The following is a 15,108-nucleotide window of genomic DNA, read 5'->3' as shown; positions in this document are numbered from 1 at the left end:
AAATCTGTGCGGAATAAAATCCATCTCCGCCTCCGCCGTGCAGCTCGGAACCCGGTGTCCCTCCGTGCGTTACATCGTGTTCTTTTTTTCTCAACCGGAGGCCAGAAGAGACTCTGCAAGCGGCCGACCGTTCATAATTCACATTTCTCATCCATTCGTGGGCTTATATAACCGAACACACACTTTCCACGCGGCGGTGACGCAGCAACAAAAAAAAAAAAAAACGCGTTTCGCAGGAGAACAAGACCAACTTCTCACCTGAGTCACATATTTCTCCAAGACTTTTGCAGCTTTCTGGTAACCGTGCACCTTCAGGTGCTGGAAGATGAGGAACAGCAGCGTGGAATCGTCCTCCGTGGACATCGCGTCCCGTCCGGCCGCCGTGCACGCCGTGCACACACGCAGAAGGTAAGAAGGTGATCGTCGACTTGTTGGCACTTCGGCTGACGGACGGACGCGGGTCGGTTCTGCACGTGTTGTTCCGCGCTTCTCTGGCCACGCCCCTTTTTGGTTACGTCACAGGAAGTGGGGTTTCCACGGAAACGGAAAAAAAGGGGGAAATAAGAATAAGAAAAACTTTATTTATATCGAAGGAAATTGTTGTGCCAGAGTTTCAAGTAGAACATAACAATAATAAATAATAGTAGGAAATTGTTTAAACAGTAAAAAAAAAAGGGGGGAGAATAAGAAATACAAATAAAACTATAAAGTGTCAAAATCAAGGCTATAAAGTGTTTTAAGGGTTAAGATTTTGAGATTTCCTGCAGCTTAAGAAGAGGAATTAAAAAGTCTGATAGCCCTCATGCACGAACACTCTGTTTTGTTTTATTTTTATAATCTTTCTTGGTCTCAGCCCACTCGCTTCCTGCCTATTTTTATTTCTTTAATTCTTATATTTGCCAGGTCACTCTTTATGTTGTTGTTTAGTTCAGGTTGTCTATTGCACGTTTTACCCGGTGAAGGTAAAATATCTGTTTAATGAGCAATAAGTGTTGTTGGCCACAGTCTGCAATACAACTCACTGTTTCAGCTTAATTCCAGGTAAAAATAAAACAAAAAAAACAAAAAAAAAAGAATTCCTTGCAAAATTCCCAGCAACCCCCAAAATCACACAGAAAACAAGCACCGGCGTGAAACCCAACATTCATGACATTATTTTCACCCCTATTTTTCTCATTCTGTTGTCCACTCTTATCCTCCATGTCCTCGTTCTCTCCGCTTCCTATTTAGTCATTTGGGTTTTTCTAATTTACATTCATATTTATGTGGCACTTTTAACAATTTCCCCCACGAGGTTCAACAAAGTTAATATCTGTGATTTACCCTTTTCACCTCCGGAAGTTCTTCCATGACTCTTCCAGAAGTCCAGCACCGCCTCCTCGGCCCGGAGATGTTGCTGCTCCACTCAGCAAAACTGACCTTCAGAATCAGGTGCTAAAACAGAAAAGTAATCATTAAAAAAAAACGGAAATTATTCTAATGATCACATATAAAGCTTCTACGATTAAAGGATCCCTTTGAATTTATGCTGATTGTTATCCAGTGGTTTGATGAGATGGTATGAGGTGATTTAAGAATAAGAACAACTTTATTGATCCCGAAGGAAATTGCTGTGCCAGAGTTACAGAAAATATAACAGTAATAAATGATATAAGAAAAGGCAGAATTAGAAATAAAAATAAACTATAAACTATAAAGTGTCTCAGTGAAATGAGAATATGAGATGATTTGAGAAGGTATGAGAAGATATGAGATGATATTAGATGATATGAGATATGAGATGATATGAGATGATATGAGAAGATATGAGATGATTTGAGAAGATATGAGATGATATGAGAAGATATGAGAAGATATGAGATGATATGAGATGATATGAGATATTAGATGATATGAGAAGATATGAGATGATATTAGATGATATGAGATGATATGAGATGATATTAGATGATATTAGATGATATGAGATGATATGAGAAGATAGTAGAAGATATGAGATGATATGAGATGATATGAGATGATATTAGATGATATGAGATGATATGAGAAGATAGTAGAAGATATGAGATGATATGAGATGATATTAGATGATATGAGATATGAGATGATATGAGATGATATGAGATATTAGATAATATGAGAAGATATGAGATGATATTAGATGATATGAGAAGATATGAGAAGATATGAGATGATATGAGATGATATTAGATGATATGAGATGATATGAGATGATATGAGATGATATGAGATGATATGAGATATTAGATGATATGAGAAGATATGAGATGATTTGAGAAGATATGAGATGATATGAGATGATATGAGATGATATGAGATGATATGAGAAGATATGAGATGATATGAGATGATATGAGATGATATGAGATGATATGAGATATTAGATGATATGAGAAGATATGAGATGATTTGAGAAGATATGAGATGATATGAGATGATATGAGATGATATGAGATGATATGAGATGATATGAGATGATATGAGAAGATATGAGATGATATGAGATGGTCCCACCTGAGACCAGGCCAGACTGCAGCGTCTCATCCGCTCTGCATGGAGGGTGACGGCCGCAATCTACACACTCTTTTCCTTTTCACTTATTTTAAAAATAAGAATAACTTTATTTATCCCGAAGGAAATTGTTGTGCCAGAGTTTCAAGTAAAACATAACAATAATAAATAATAGTAGGAAGGAGGGGAATAAGAAATAAAACTATAAAGTGTCAAAGTCAAGGCTATAAAGTGTTTTAAGGTCTTAAAAAGTACAAAGATTTGAATATTCCCTTCGGCTGAAGGAAGAGGAGTTAAACAGTTACATGTCGTCTGTTTTGCATCGTCGACCAAAACAAAGTTGGTTGAAGTTGCAACATGACTTGGTGAATAAAGCAAATCTGATGGTCTTCAATGATCCCATGTTTGGGAAATTGTTTTGCAGCAGCAGCTCAACACGCAGGGAAAAGACAAGCTGAATATTCGTGCAAAAAAAAAGGAATAAAATAAACTTAAGTGTAAAAGTATAAAAGTATACTCTTAAAAAAAAAAGAAAAAAAAAGTCTCATATTTACCAATATTCTTCTTCTCCTTCGGGTTTTTCCCTTCAGGGGAATCAACCTTCTCCATCTCACCTTCTCTGGATCTTCTTCACTCTTTCGCCTCATCCATCCATCTTCTCTCTGGTCTTCTTCTAGACCTCCAGTTCCAGCATCCGTCTACCAATATATCCTCTCTCTGACCTTCTGTCCAAACATCTACCACGTGCCGTCCCTCTGATGGACTCATTCCTGATCCTCTCCATCCTGGTCAGAGAACATCTCCATCTCTGCCTCCTGTCTTTTGGTGGTTGTCTCTGTTTCTGGTCCATCTGCTCTTCCATCTGATTATACGGGAATAAATAATGAGCAAAGTAGCGCAGTAACTGGTGAGCGCGAGTTTCTGTGCAGAGTTATGGCACGAGGTAGGAAAGATCTTTCTGTTGGACAGCCAGCTGCAACCGTCTGCTGGAGAAGCTTCTCCGCTGTCCATCCAGTGTGAGGAGCAGGAGGTGCAGGAGGTGTAGGAGGTGCAGGAGGTTCAGGAGGTTCAGGAGGTGCAGGAGGTGTAGAAGGTGCAGGAGGTGCAGAAGGTACAGGAGGTGCAGGAGGTGCAGGGGGTCCAGGGGTTTGCAGGAGGTGTAGAAGGTGCAGGAGGTGCAGGGGATGAAGGAAGTGCAGGAGGTACAAGAGGTGCAGGAGGTGCAGAAGGTGCAGGAGGTGCAGAAGGTGCAGGAGGTGTTGGAGGTGTAGAAGGGACAGGAGGTGCAGGAGATGAAGGAAGTGCAAGAGGTACAAGAGGTGCAGGAGGTGCAGAAGGTGCAGGAGGTGTAGGAGGTGCAGGAGGTGTTGGAGGTGTAGAAGGGACAGGAGGTGCAGGGGATGAAGGCAGTGCAGGAGGTACAAGAGGTGCAGGAGGTGCAGAAGGTGCAGGAGGTGTAGGAGGTGCAGGAGGTGTTGGAGGTGTAGAAGGTACAGGAGGTGCAGGGGATGAAGGAAGTGCAGGAGGTGCAAGAGGTGCAGGAGGTGCAGAAGGTGCAGGAGGTGTAGGAAGTGCAGGAGGTGTTGGAGGTGTAGAAGGTACAGGAGGTGCAGGGGATGAAGGAAGTGCAGGAGGTACAAGAGGTGCAGGAGGTGCAGGAGGTGTAGGAAATGCAGAAGGTGCAGAAGGTGCAGGAGGTGCAGAAGGTGCAGGAGGTGCAGGATGTGGTCCAGGCTGCCCATGCTGGACCACAGTTTCTTCAGTGTCCTCCTTCCCACCACCATCTAAAAGTTCTCAAAGTTTGTTTTTAAGAGTGTCACAGTCACTGATCCTTTCATTAAAGAATCCCATGATTTTACTGTTATTCAGGTTCTGGGGTTTGTTTTTGTCGTCGTCGTCGTAAATCTGTCATTTTTGAAAGGTTTGTTTATAAATAGAGCGTTCTTCAACTGACTTGGATGGCAAAAAGAAGGAGCCTTTATTAGCTTTGTTGGCTTTATCTAATTGGTTTTCAGTGGCACTAAAAGTATTTTTATTTAATAGATATTTAGCAATAAAAATCAAGTGTAAGTCTAAGAATGTTCAATTAAGAGCAAATAATTCTGTTTTGCTGAACCGTTTCCTCACGAAAATACGAGTGAATGAGAAGATTCCCGTCACACAGAACGATGGGAAAATGTGCAAAAATATTATACATTATGTAACTCTCAGCTTTTTGTTTCTCCTGTATCTGCATTTCAGGCAAAAAAAACTTAACTTACAAGAAAATAATCCTTTACACCACAGAATGCGATATTATTTAAATAAATCTGTCATCTTAAAGAGAGAGCAGGTGGGAAATAAGTGCAGAATATTTGAGAATGCATGATTCTCAGCAATGTAATGGAGCAAATTGCTGTTAAATTTTAAATAATAATAATACATAAGATTTGTATAGCGCTTTTCATGGCACTCAAAGACGCTTCACAAGTAAAAAAACCAGAAGACACAGAACATCTTCTTCTTCTTTGGGCTTTTCCCTTCAGGTGTCACCACAGCGATCAACTTTCTCCATCTAACCCTATTCTCTGGATCCTCCTCTCTCACACCAACTACCTTCATATCTTCTCTCACTACGTCCATAAATCTTCTCTCTGGTCTTCCTCCAGACCTCTTGCCTGGCAGCTCCAATTCCAGCATCCGTCTACCAATATATTCACTATCCCTCCTCTGTCCATGACCCAACCATCTCAGTCTGGCTTCTCTGACCTTCTCTCCAAAACATCTAACATGTGCTGTTCCTCTGATGGACTCATTCCTGATCCTCTCCATCCTGGTCACTCCCAAAGAGAACCTCAACATCTTCATCTCTGCAACGTCTAGTTCTGCCTGCTGTCTTTTGGTCATTGGAACAGTTTCTAGTCCAAACATCATCGCTGGTCTCACCACTGTCTTGGACACCTTTCCTTTTATTCTGGCTGATGTTCTTCTATCTCTTCGTACCCCTGACACTTTTCTCCACCCATTCCAACCTGCTTGGACCGTCTCTTCACCTCTTTTCCGCACTCTCCGTTGCTCTGGACTGTTGACCCTAAGTACCTGAAATCCTCCAGCTTCTTGATCTCCACTCCCTGTAGCCTCACCGCTCCACCCGAGTTCCTCTCGTTCACACACATATATTCTGTCTTGCTGCGACTAACTTTCATTCCTCTCCTTTCCAGAGCATACCTCCACCTCTCTAGATTTTCCTCTACCTGTTGTCTGCTCTCACTACAGATCGCAATGTCATCCGCAAACATCATGGTCCATGGGGATTCCTGTCTAACCTCATCTGTCAGCCTATCCATCACCATTGCAAACAAGAAGGGGCTCAGAGCTGATCCCTGATGGAGTCCCACCTCCACCTTGAACTTCTCGGTTACCCCTACAGCACACCGTACCAGTGTCTCACAGCGTGCATACATGTCCTGCACCAGTCTAACATACTTCTCTGCCACTCCAGACTTCCTCATACAATACCAGAGCTCCCCTCTTGGCACCCTGTCATATGCTTTTTCTAGGTCTACAAAAACGCAATGCAACTCCCTCTGACCTTCTCTGTACTTTTCTATTAGCATTCTCAAAGCAAATACTGCATCTGTAGTACCTTCCTAGGCATGAAGCCATACTGCTGTTCACAAATGCTGACTTCTGCTCTCAGTCTAGTTTCCACTACTCTTTCCCATAACTTCATTGTATGGCTCATCAACTTTATCCCTCTGTAGTTGCCACAATTCTGCACATCCCCTTTATTCTTAAAAATAGGCACCATCACACTGTCTCCATTCTTCAGGCATCTTCTCACTCTCTAAGATCCTGTTGAATAATCTAGTCAGAAAATCTACGGCTGCCTCTCCTAGACACTTCCCCACCTCCACAGGTATATCATCAGGACCAACTGCTTTTCCACTCTTCATCCTCTTCAATGCCTTCCTCACTTCACTTTTACTAATTTTTGCTACTTTGTGGTCTACGATAATCACCTCTTCTACCCTTGCCTCTCTTTCATTTTCCACATTCATCAGCTCTTCAAAGTACTCTTTCCATCTTCCCATCACTCTTCTAGCATCTGTCAATACATTTCCCTCTCTGTCCTTAATCACCCGGACCTGTTGTACATCCTTTCCATCTTTATCTCTCTGTTTCGCCAACCTGTATAGCTCATTCTCACCCTCCTTACTATCCAACCGAGCATACAAGTCATCATAAGCCCTTTTTTTTGCCTTTGCTACCTCTATCTTTACCTTTCGCCGCACCTCCCTGAACTTCTGTCTGTTCTCTTCAGTCCTCTCAGTATCCCACTTCTTCGCTAACCGCTTTCTCTGTATACACTCCTGCACTTCCTCATTCCACCACCAAGTCTCCTTATCTACTTTCCTTCCAGATGACACACCAAGTACTCTTCTACCTGTCTCCCTGATAACACTAGCTGTTGTTGTCCAATCATCTGGAAGCTCTCCCTGACCACCCAGACCCTTTCTCAACTCCTCCCTGAAAACCATGCAACACTCCTCCCTTTTCAGCTTCCACCACTTTGTCCTCTGCTCTGCCTTTGTCCTCTTCATCTTCCTTGTCACCAGAGTCATCCTACAAACCACCATCCTATGCTGTCTGGCTACACTCTCACCTACAACTACTTTGCAGTCACTGATCTCTTTCAGTTTACCTCGTCTATACAAGATGTAGTCTACCTGCGTGCTCCTACCTCCGCTCTTATAAGTTACCCTATGTTCCTGTTTTTTCTGGAAAAAGGTGTTCACTACAGCCATTTCCATCCTTTTTGCAAAATCTACCACCATCTGTCCCTCTGCATTCCTATCCTGGATACCAAATCTGCCCATCACTTCTTCATCCCCTCTATTGCCTTCACCGACATGTCCATTGAAGTCTGCACCAATGACCACTCTCTCATTTCTGGGAATATTCTGCATCACTTCATCTAACTCATTCCAGAACTTCTCCTTCTCTTCAGATTCACATCCCACCTGCGGGGCATAGCCACTAACAACATTGAGCATCACACCTTCAATTTCCAGTTTCAGACTCATGAGTCTATCTGACTTTCTTTTCACCTCTAGGACGTTCCTAACAAACTCCTCCTTCAAGATAACTCCTACTCCATTTCTCTTCTTGTCAGTACCATAATAGTACAACTTAAAGCTGCTCCTAAGCTTCTAGCCTTATTACCTTTCCACCTGGTCTCCTGGACACACAGTATATCCACCTTTCTTCTCTGCATCATGTCCACCAACTCTCTACCTTTTCCTGTCATAGTCCCAACATTCAAAGTCCCTACTCTCAGTCCCAGACTCTTTCCTTTCCTCCTCTCTCTCTGCTTCCGAACACGCACTCCTCCTCTTCTTCTTCTTCTTGTTCTTCGACCCACAGTAGCCCAATTTCCATTAGTACCCTGTAGGTCATCAGTACCAATGGCGGTCGTTGTTAACCCGGTCCGCGACCAATCCGGTATGGTATAGTTTTGGTTGTCTCGCATATTTGGTTTTGGCAAAAGTTTTACGCCGGATGCCCTTCCTGACGCAACCCTCTGCATTTATCCGGGCTTGGGACCGGCACAGGGAGACACTGCTCCGTGTCCCCCCAAGGCAGGCTTGGAGAGGCACGGGCCAGTGCCGCCCTGAGGCTGCATTAGAAGGCACAGAACATACACACAATAAATACACAATACACAAAATAAAGTTAAAAAAAATCAAATTGTTCTTAAATGCACTTCAAGCACATTTTCTCAGAGGACAAATATAATATGACAGATCACTAATAAAACTTAAACGACATTTACTATATATATCAAATAGAGCAGAATGTTCTTATCAGTGAAATGTCATTAATTTGCATGTTAATAGTAATCTATTAAAAAGATATGTTACTGAACAAGGAACGGAACTGCTGATGTGCATATCTTTGTTCTCAAAAATCAACAGTTCATGCATCTATTATAAATTTAATTCATCTCATGTATAAACAAAAACATAGTTGTCAGGAAGACTCCCTCCCCGGTGCTAAAATTATAATGGAATCAAAATAAACAAATATAGGGTATTCCCCAAGAGTTCAAACAAGTAACTTTAAGATCATTTTTGAAGAGTAAGTAAAGAATGACAAGCCTGCCATAAAACAATATGCATGAGTATTTACATAAATTCTTTGTAAAGTGGAAGGATTTGTACTATAGTTTCTTTTTGTTTGATTCTTTTTAATTACCGTAATTTCCGGACTATTGAGCGCACCTACATTTAAGCCGCACCGGCTAGCTGCTAGCCGCTAGCCGCTAGCTGATCGCTATCTCGGGCTTCCTCCTGCGCACTAAAACCGTCAAAGTCGTCATTTCATCGGTCCGATTTGACGAAGATAAATGTTTTGTTAGTTGCTTTGGACAAAAGCGTCTGCCAAAGGACTGTAATGTAATGTAATGTCATGTCATGTCATTTTGGTAATTATTATCATTATGATGTCATTTGGTATGACTTTGGGCCCAAGGATTCACTCCTACTTTTGGAAATGACTGATAAGCCAAATATTGTCTTAGGGTACAATTTTGGTCCCTTGAAAGGACCTGGGCTGAAGCACAAAATAATCAGAAATTGACTAAAAACATAATTGCACTCCTTAATCGTGCCCAGATATTCTCTTGGCGACACAGAACGCATTGGAGATGACATGGACTGTACGGATTTAAACAAAAACAAGTTGCATTTCCTATTTGACTTTTGCTGTCATCGTTTTGACAACCCGTGAAATGCTAATTATTATCCTTAGTATAGGAAATAAACGTACGAGTTAATTCAATCAAAAAAGAATCCAAATGATAAACTCAAGAAATGTTGTTTAAACATTGAACCCAAAATAAATAACACACATGTGACATGGAAAACCAAAAGAAATGTAAAACCGAAATAGATGTGCTTTTTTTGGCGGGCGAATGTTTGTCCTGCGACCGCGTCGCTCGACGAAGACTTTCAAACAGATGATCGGTTAGAACACACACACACACACCTGAAATATCACGCAGTGTGTTTTCACAAGAAAAGTGAATATTTTCACACTCGCCTCTGTGTATTAAAGTATCTCCCTCTCCTTTGTTGAGACAATAAATCTATATATATGTTTACATATATATATATATATCCATATATATAGATATATATATTGCCTTACTCTCTGATGCAACTTATAATCTTTCAACTTGTGTTCAATAGTTCAATTTTTATGGTTTCTACCAACCCCTCTTTTTTTTTTTTGGTTTCTTTTTCTTTTTCGTTAGACCTCTGGAAGAAGCAGGCTTCACTACAAGTGATGAATAAATCCCCAGAAGGGAAGATAATAACCCTGCATTAAGTTATTTGATTAAACAGAGAAACTGGGGACATTTGTTGGCCAGAGTTGTGATTTTAAAAGTGTGTTTGAACAACGACTTCCCTGCTGAGGGAGCGTCGAGATCTGGCGACATTCCTGCGTACGTTCCTCGCTGCCAGCGACTCCGGCTTTTAATAAATCACACACCACCTCTTTCGCCGTATTTGTTGGAAACTTGGAGCGGGTCGAGCGACGGGCCGGCCGGCCGGCGGGCCGTCCTGCCCGTTACAGTATCCAGATTGTTTGGATGATTCCAATAGAGAGAAAATTGTTTAGAATAATGCGACTGAGGAAATGTGGATAGCAGGAAACCTCCTTGCACAAACTCACGGAGACCAATTGGAAATAATAGTTGCCGCACTTTTAAAATACTCAATTGCATCAATACAGGACTGTCTCAGAAAATTAGAATATTGTGATAAAGTTCTTTATCTTCTGTAATGCAATTAAAAAAACAAAAAATTACTTTTTCATGATATTCTAATATTTTGAGATAGGATTTTTGAGTTTTCTTAAGATGGAAGCCATAATCAGCAATATTAAAATAATAAAAAGCTTGCAATAGTTCAGTTGTAATGAATCCAGAATGTATGACATTTTTGTTTTTGTAATTGCATTACAGAAGATAAAGAACTTTATCATAATTTTCTAACTTTCTGAGACACTCCTGTACATACGCACTGTCCAGACTGTAGCGCAGCACGCTAGCACAGCACGCTAGCACAGCACGCTAGCGCAGCATGCTAGCGCAGCATGCTAGCCCAGCACGCTAGCACAGCGGTTAGCGCTCGTGCTTCACAGCTAGAAGGTCCCGGTGTGATTCCCTAGCTGACAAAGCCTTTCTGTGTGGAGTTTGCATGTTTCTCCCCATGTCTGCGTAGGTTTCCTGACGATACCCCGGTTTCCCCGACCACTAAAAACATGTACAATTGGTCAGGAAGAACGAGAGTGTGTTTGTAGGACAACGGATGCAAATTAGCCCATGGCTACAATCCGGAGTGGTGTGTTTCCATGCATGTGTGTTCATTAACATGCATCATTAACATAAATAAACATCCCCGCCGCCCCTGACTCACCAACCCATGCATTCATGCATCATCATCCGTAGATGCAAACATTCATCCAAACATCAGCCCTCCGTTCATCATCCAGCCATCTCTTCATGCGCACTTAAAAAAACATCTCCATCCATCACGAATATAATATTCTTCAATCCGTCTCGTCGTCCTCCCTTTATACATCAACCGGACAGCAATCCGTCATATCCACTGCACACACACACACACACACACACACGCATGCATATACACACACGTCCTGTGAAAAACATTTCTTGGAGGATTTCAAATAAGCTAAACTGTGACTAAGGAAATATTTAAAATATATAAATGCAATCATGAACGCGGTGATAGACGAGGCCTGATTATTGTCACGTATGTTACTTGAAATGTTGACTGCAATTAATGAAACACTAACAAATGGGTTTTATATGTATATATATATATATATATATATATATATATATATATATACATATATATAAATCTGATCACTGCTACTTTTGTGAATTTTAACGTTGTTATTTTATTATTGTAGCTATTACCATGTGTCCGTCAGCAGTGCTGGTGTTGGTAGTGATCAGTGAGCTGCGCTCAGGGGAGGCAGCAGAGGCCCTGCCTCACTTGCCAATCTGGCAAAGAAAAATGTAAAATGAAAAAAAGGATTAAATGGTTATATTTATCAGTGATTTGTACAGTAAAGGTATTTTTATTTACCTTCACTAGTTTTAGGTTTTTTATTCATAATCACTGGACTTTCACATTTGCTGTTCAGCAGGTGAGAAGAGACGTGCGGTGAGGCTGCAGACCGTTGTGCCTCAATGACGGCTGACCGCTAGCATGCGCTGCATGAACACCGGATTGCCGTCTCTCTGTACGTCGCTATAAAAATGTTGAAACACTTTTGCGACATGAACTGCATTTCCAATGTACAGTGTTCATTGTGTAGTATGTGTGTTACCAGTTTCTTGTGCTGAGCGATCATAAAAGGGCTGCCAAAAGCCATGAAGTGAGGCACGCGGTTCTCCTGCCTCACGGTAGGGGGCGCTCGTGATTCCAGGGATTCTTCTCGCGACTCCTCGGCTGCAGAACACAGCGATGGCAAGCTGCAGTTAGCAAGTCAAGTGCAGGCAGCAGATCTGTTCCCGGTGAAAAACAGTGTTTCGTCACCAATTGTTTGGTCATGGGGCGGATATTGGATTTCTGCCACTCATTTTAAGGGTGTGCTCTTCATATAAAGTCCAATGGGACAACTGGATTGTGATTTGGCGCTTTAGTAAACAATCTGATGTGTTTTCTGAGCAATTCATATCTGTATGCGAATGAAAATCGACATTTTCCGAAACATGTCACAGAATAATCATAATGGAATTTAATCTGTTTCTGGTCGTTGCCAACAACCATGTGAATTTTCTAATGAATAAGACAATTGTCCACCTCGTCCCCGGTTGTCAAACTGAGATTTTCACCGCCTTGTGGCATCAGGAGAAAAATCCGAGATCCAACACGGCCACCAAGAGAAGGGTTTGTCAAACGTACGGCCCGCGGGCGGCTACCGGCCCGCCAGGGGGTCCGGTCTGGCCCGGAGAGATACATCTACAATTTGAAAAAAAATACATAAAAATCATAAACTACTTTTGTAAAAATAATAACGCAAATCCGATATTGTCTGCGTGAGCAACACGGCACAACACGATGTGACTCATAACTTCCAGCAGATGGCAGCATCGCGGCTTCCGGGTCTGTAAATAGCATTTTTACTTCTTGTTAGAAATGCATTTTCCGTCGGCAAGATGTCAAAAAGAGAAAAGCGGACATGTAGTTTCGGGTTTTCCGAGAAAAATGGACCGCTTCTTATTTGTTTATTGAGGTTAATAAGAAACCCGTACGCTCGGCGTGGATGCGGCAAGTCGAGGTGCCACGATGAGACCGGCAATGGCCAAAAATACAACGAATGCACGGAAAACTGAGAAAGAAAGCGCGGAGGCGCAGCGTTGCTGACATTGCAGTTACTTTTAAAGGAACAGTTTTTATCATCTACCTGCCCTCCTTTGCACTAAAGCAAAGGAAACATTTGGACTCAGTGTTACTTCTAGGTAACGACGCTTTGATTTTACCGGTCATTAAATCAGGTCGAATGCTTCCCCCGGACTTAAATGAGTTTGACGGCCGAGACCTGGAGGTTCTGGTTGCGTTGGTGGCAACGAGTCTGTTCTTATGTCAGTGAGAAGCCCAGGGCTTTTTGGTTGAGGGGTAGTAGGGTGGTAAACCTCTCTTTTCCCCTGGGTCAAGTTTCTTAGGTCAAGTTTTCAAGTTAATGTCAAAAATGAAGAATGCGGTGAAAATCTCCCTTCAAAATAAAATAGAAAGCATCACCAGTCACTACCACCAGGAGTTGTGTTGTTAGATTTTTTGGAATAAACATCGAGTATTAGTAGTTTCACTGAGACACTTTATAGTTTATAGTTTATTTTATGTCTAATTCTGCCTTTTCTTTTTATTATTTATTACTGTTATATTTTCTGTAACTCTGGCACAACAATTTCCTTTGGGATTAATAAAGTTGTTCTTATCTTATCTTATTATCGCAGCCAGTGTCCCCAGTTTGGCAGCGGGATTTCATTAGCAACAGCTCCTATTTATTTTATTGCGTACGTGCACGTGCGTGTATTTTGAACCTGCGTGTAACGCCGACAGAGCGCTGAATTCATAAACTATGTAACTTGACTGACCTTAACCGCAGCTAGTTAATCTGTGTTCGTCAGGCCTGGACATGCTTTAGCTTGTAACCATAACACTGGAATGCCCATGACTAGACTTTAACATACCGACGAGTCTGAAACAGCTTGCGGTTGCTTAATAATAATAATCATAATAACAATGTCAGTTTGAATAGCTCGTCTGCATGGATATCATGCAATTTGCTCAGTATCAGCTGACAAGGCATGGTTATAAACGCTGGTGCGGCCGCCCTTTTTACCTTGCACATATTTATAATAAAGATATTTTACAACTCCTGTGTGTTATCTAAACTCATCATTTCCATTTCTGCAGCGTTTACACTTCCCCTGTATCTCACATGACGCCTTTTGTTGTGAATTATTTTACGCGCGCTACTATCCGCCGTTCGCCGTGGACGGCAAAAATAACATCTTTATCCGGGGAAGCACATATCCTCACGCAGATGACAGTAAACACAATTTAATGCAATAAATGTATATTTAGAAACCTGAAGAGCCGCGGTGAAGACAGTGAAGAAACAACGATAACGACTGTCTTTTATTTTGACAGGTCAAACCGGAAGTGCCACCGTGTAAATATTGCGAGCTTGACGCCGGCTGTGCGCTCGGGAGTGTGAAGGCGCGGAGCGAAGGAAGGGGAAGGGTGTGTGGAAACTTGAGGACATGCGGCGTCTTCTCTCCGAACTTTCCACAAACACGCTCAGAACTGAAGAAAGAGCCGCGGGAAGGAGAATGAAGTGAAGCGGGGAGAAGAGAGAGGAGCCGATCGGCCGGAAGGATTCCAGATCGAGGTATTGATTTTAAGGCCTTGACACAAGACAGCTGTGAGGAACAGATGTGCATTCATTTAGAAATACACTCATCATTTTACACGGCCGACGAGGAATTCTGCATGTTTTTGTCTAAAATTCTAAAATTATTATTCAAAATGTGTCTTGTGCGTCTTTTTGTTTCATTGCAATGCAGACATGTGGAACATTTTTTTGGCCTCAGGTTTTAATCACAAAGAATTTTTTGCAGTTTGATCAGCTTTCTAACACACACACACACACACACACACACACACACACACACACACACACACACACTTGAAGATGCATGCATAGGTTGCTCACCAGTGTCATCTAATGAGACGCAGTCCTGGAGCGGCTGCAGAGTCATGAGTAAGTTATGGAAGAAATACTTCTTGTGATGTTTATAAAGGTGTCAAAATTATTCAGCGCAGTGAAATCTGTGAGTTATTTTTGGAAATAATAATCCGCAGTCCCTTTTCGGTCATGAGGTGTCCAACCTGAGTAACTTTATTTTTCTATTTTTTTTTATTTATTTTTATTTTTTGCATTTATTCAAATTAATTGTCAGACTAAAACAGGAGCTGGTGGCAATTG

General features: G+C 41.7%; 2 protein-coding genes across 4 annotated transcripts in view; one reads left to right on the top strand and one right to left on the bottom strand.

Annotated features, from left to right (window-relative positions):
- Window positions 1-3,247, bottom strand: part of LOC147230050 (uncharacterized) — a 34,124-nt gene extending 30,877 nt beyond the window's left edge. Inside the window, exons 1-2 of one of the 3 annotated variants that reach the window (XM_086153171.1) lie at window positions 1,324-3,247; window positions 259-503 (exon numbers count right to left, since the gene is read on the bottom strand). In XM_086153171.1, coding sequence (XP_086009297.1) covers window positions 259-363 — 105 coding nt within the window. In that variant the 5' untranslated portion in view covers window positions 364-503; window positions 1,324-3,247. Of the gene's footprint in view, window positions 1-258; window positions 504-1,323 lie in introns of those variants that run through there. The other 2 variants (XM_086153173.1, XM_086153172.1) reach the window with 2 other exon arrangements.
- Window positions 304-15,108, top strand: part of LOC147230049 (arylsulfatase I-like) — a 42,187-nt gene continuing 27,382 nt past the window's right edge. Inside the window, exons 1-2 of the mRNA XM_086153169.1 lie at window positions 304-408; window positions 14,271-14,511. The gene's annotated coding sequence lies outside the window, so the exon portion shown is untranslated. The remainder of the gene's footprint in view (window positions 409-14,270; window positions 14,512-15,108) is intronic.

The sequence above is a fragment of the Fistularia commersonii genome, chromosome 10, assembly GCF_037954325.1.
Source record: "Fistularia commersonii isolate RoL2024-O1a breed Wild chromosome 10, RoL_Fcom_v1.0, whole genome shotgun sequence".
Classification (NCBI taxonomy): Eukaryota; Metazoa; Chordata; class Actinopteri; order Syngnathiformes; family Fistulariidae; genus Fistularia; species Fistularia commersonii.
Note: the sequence above shows the minus strand (reverse complement) of the source record. Positions and strands in the feature narration are given on the sequence as shown.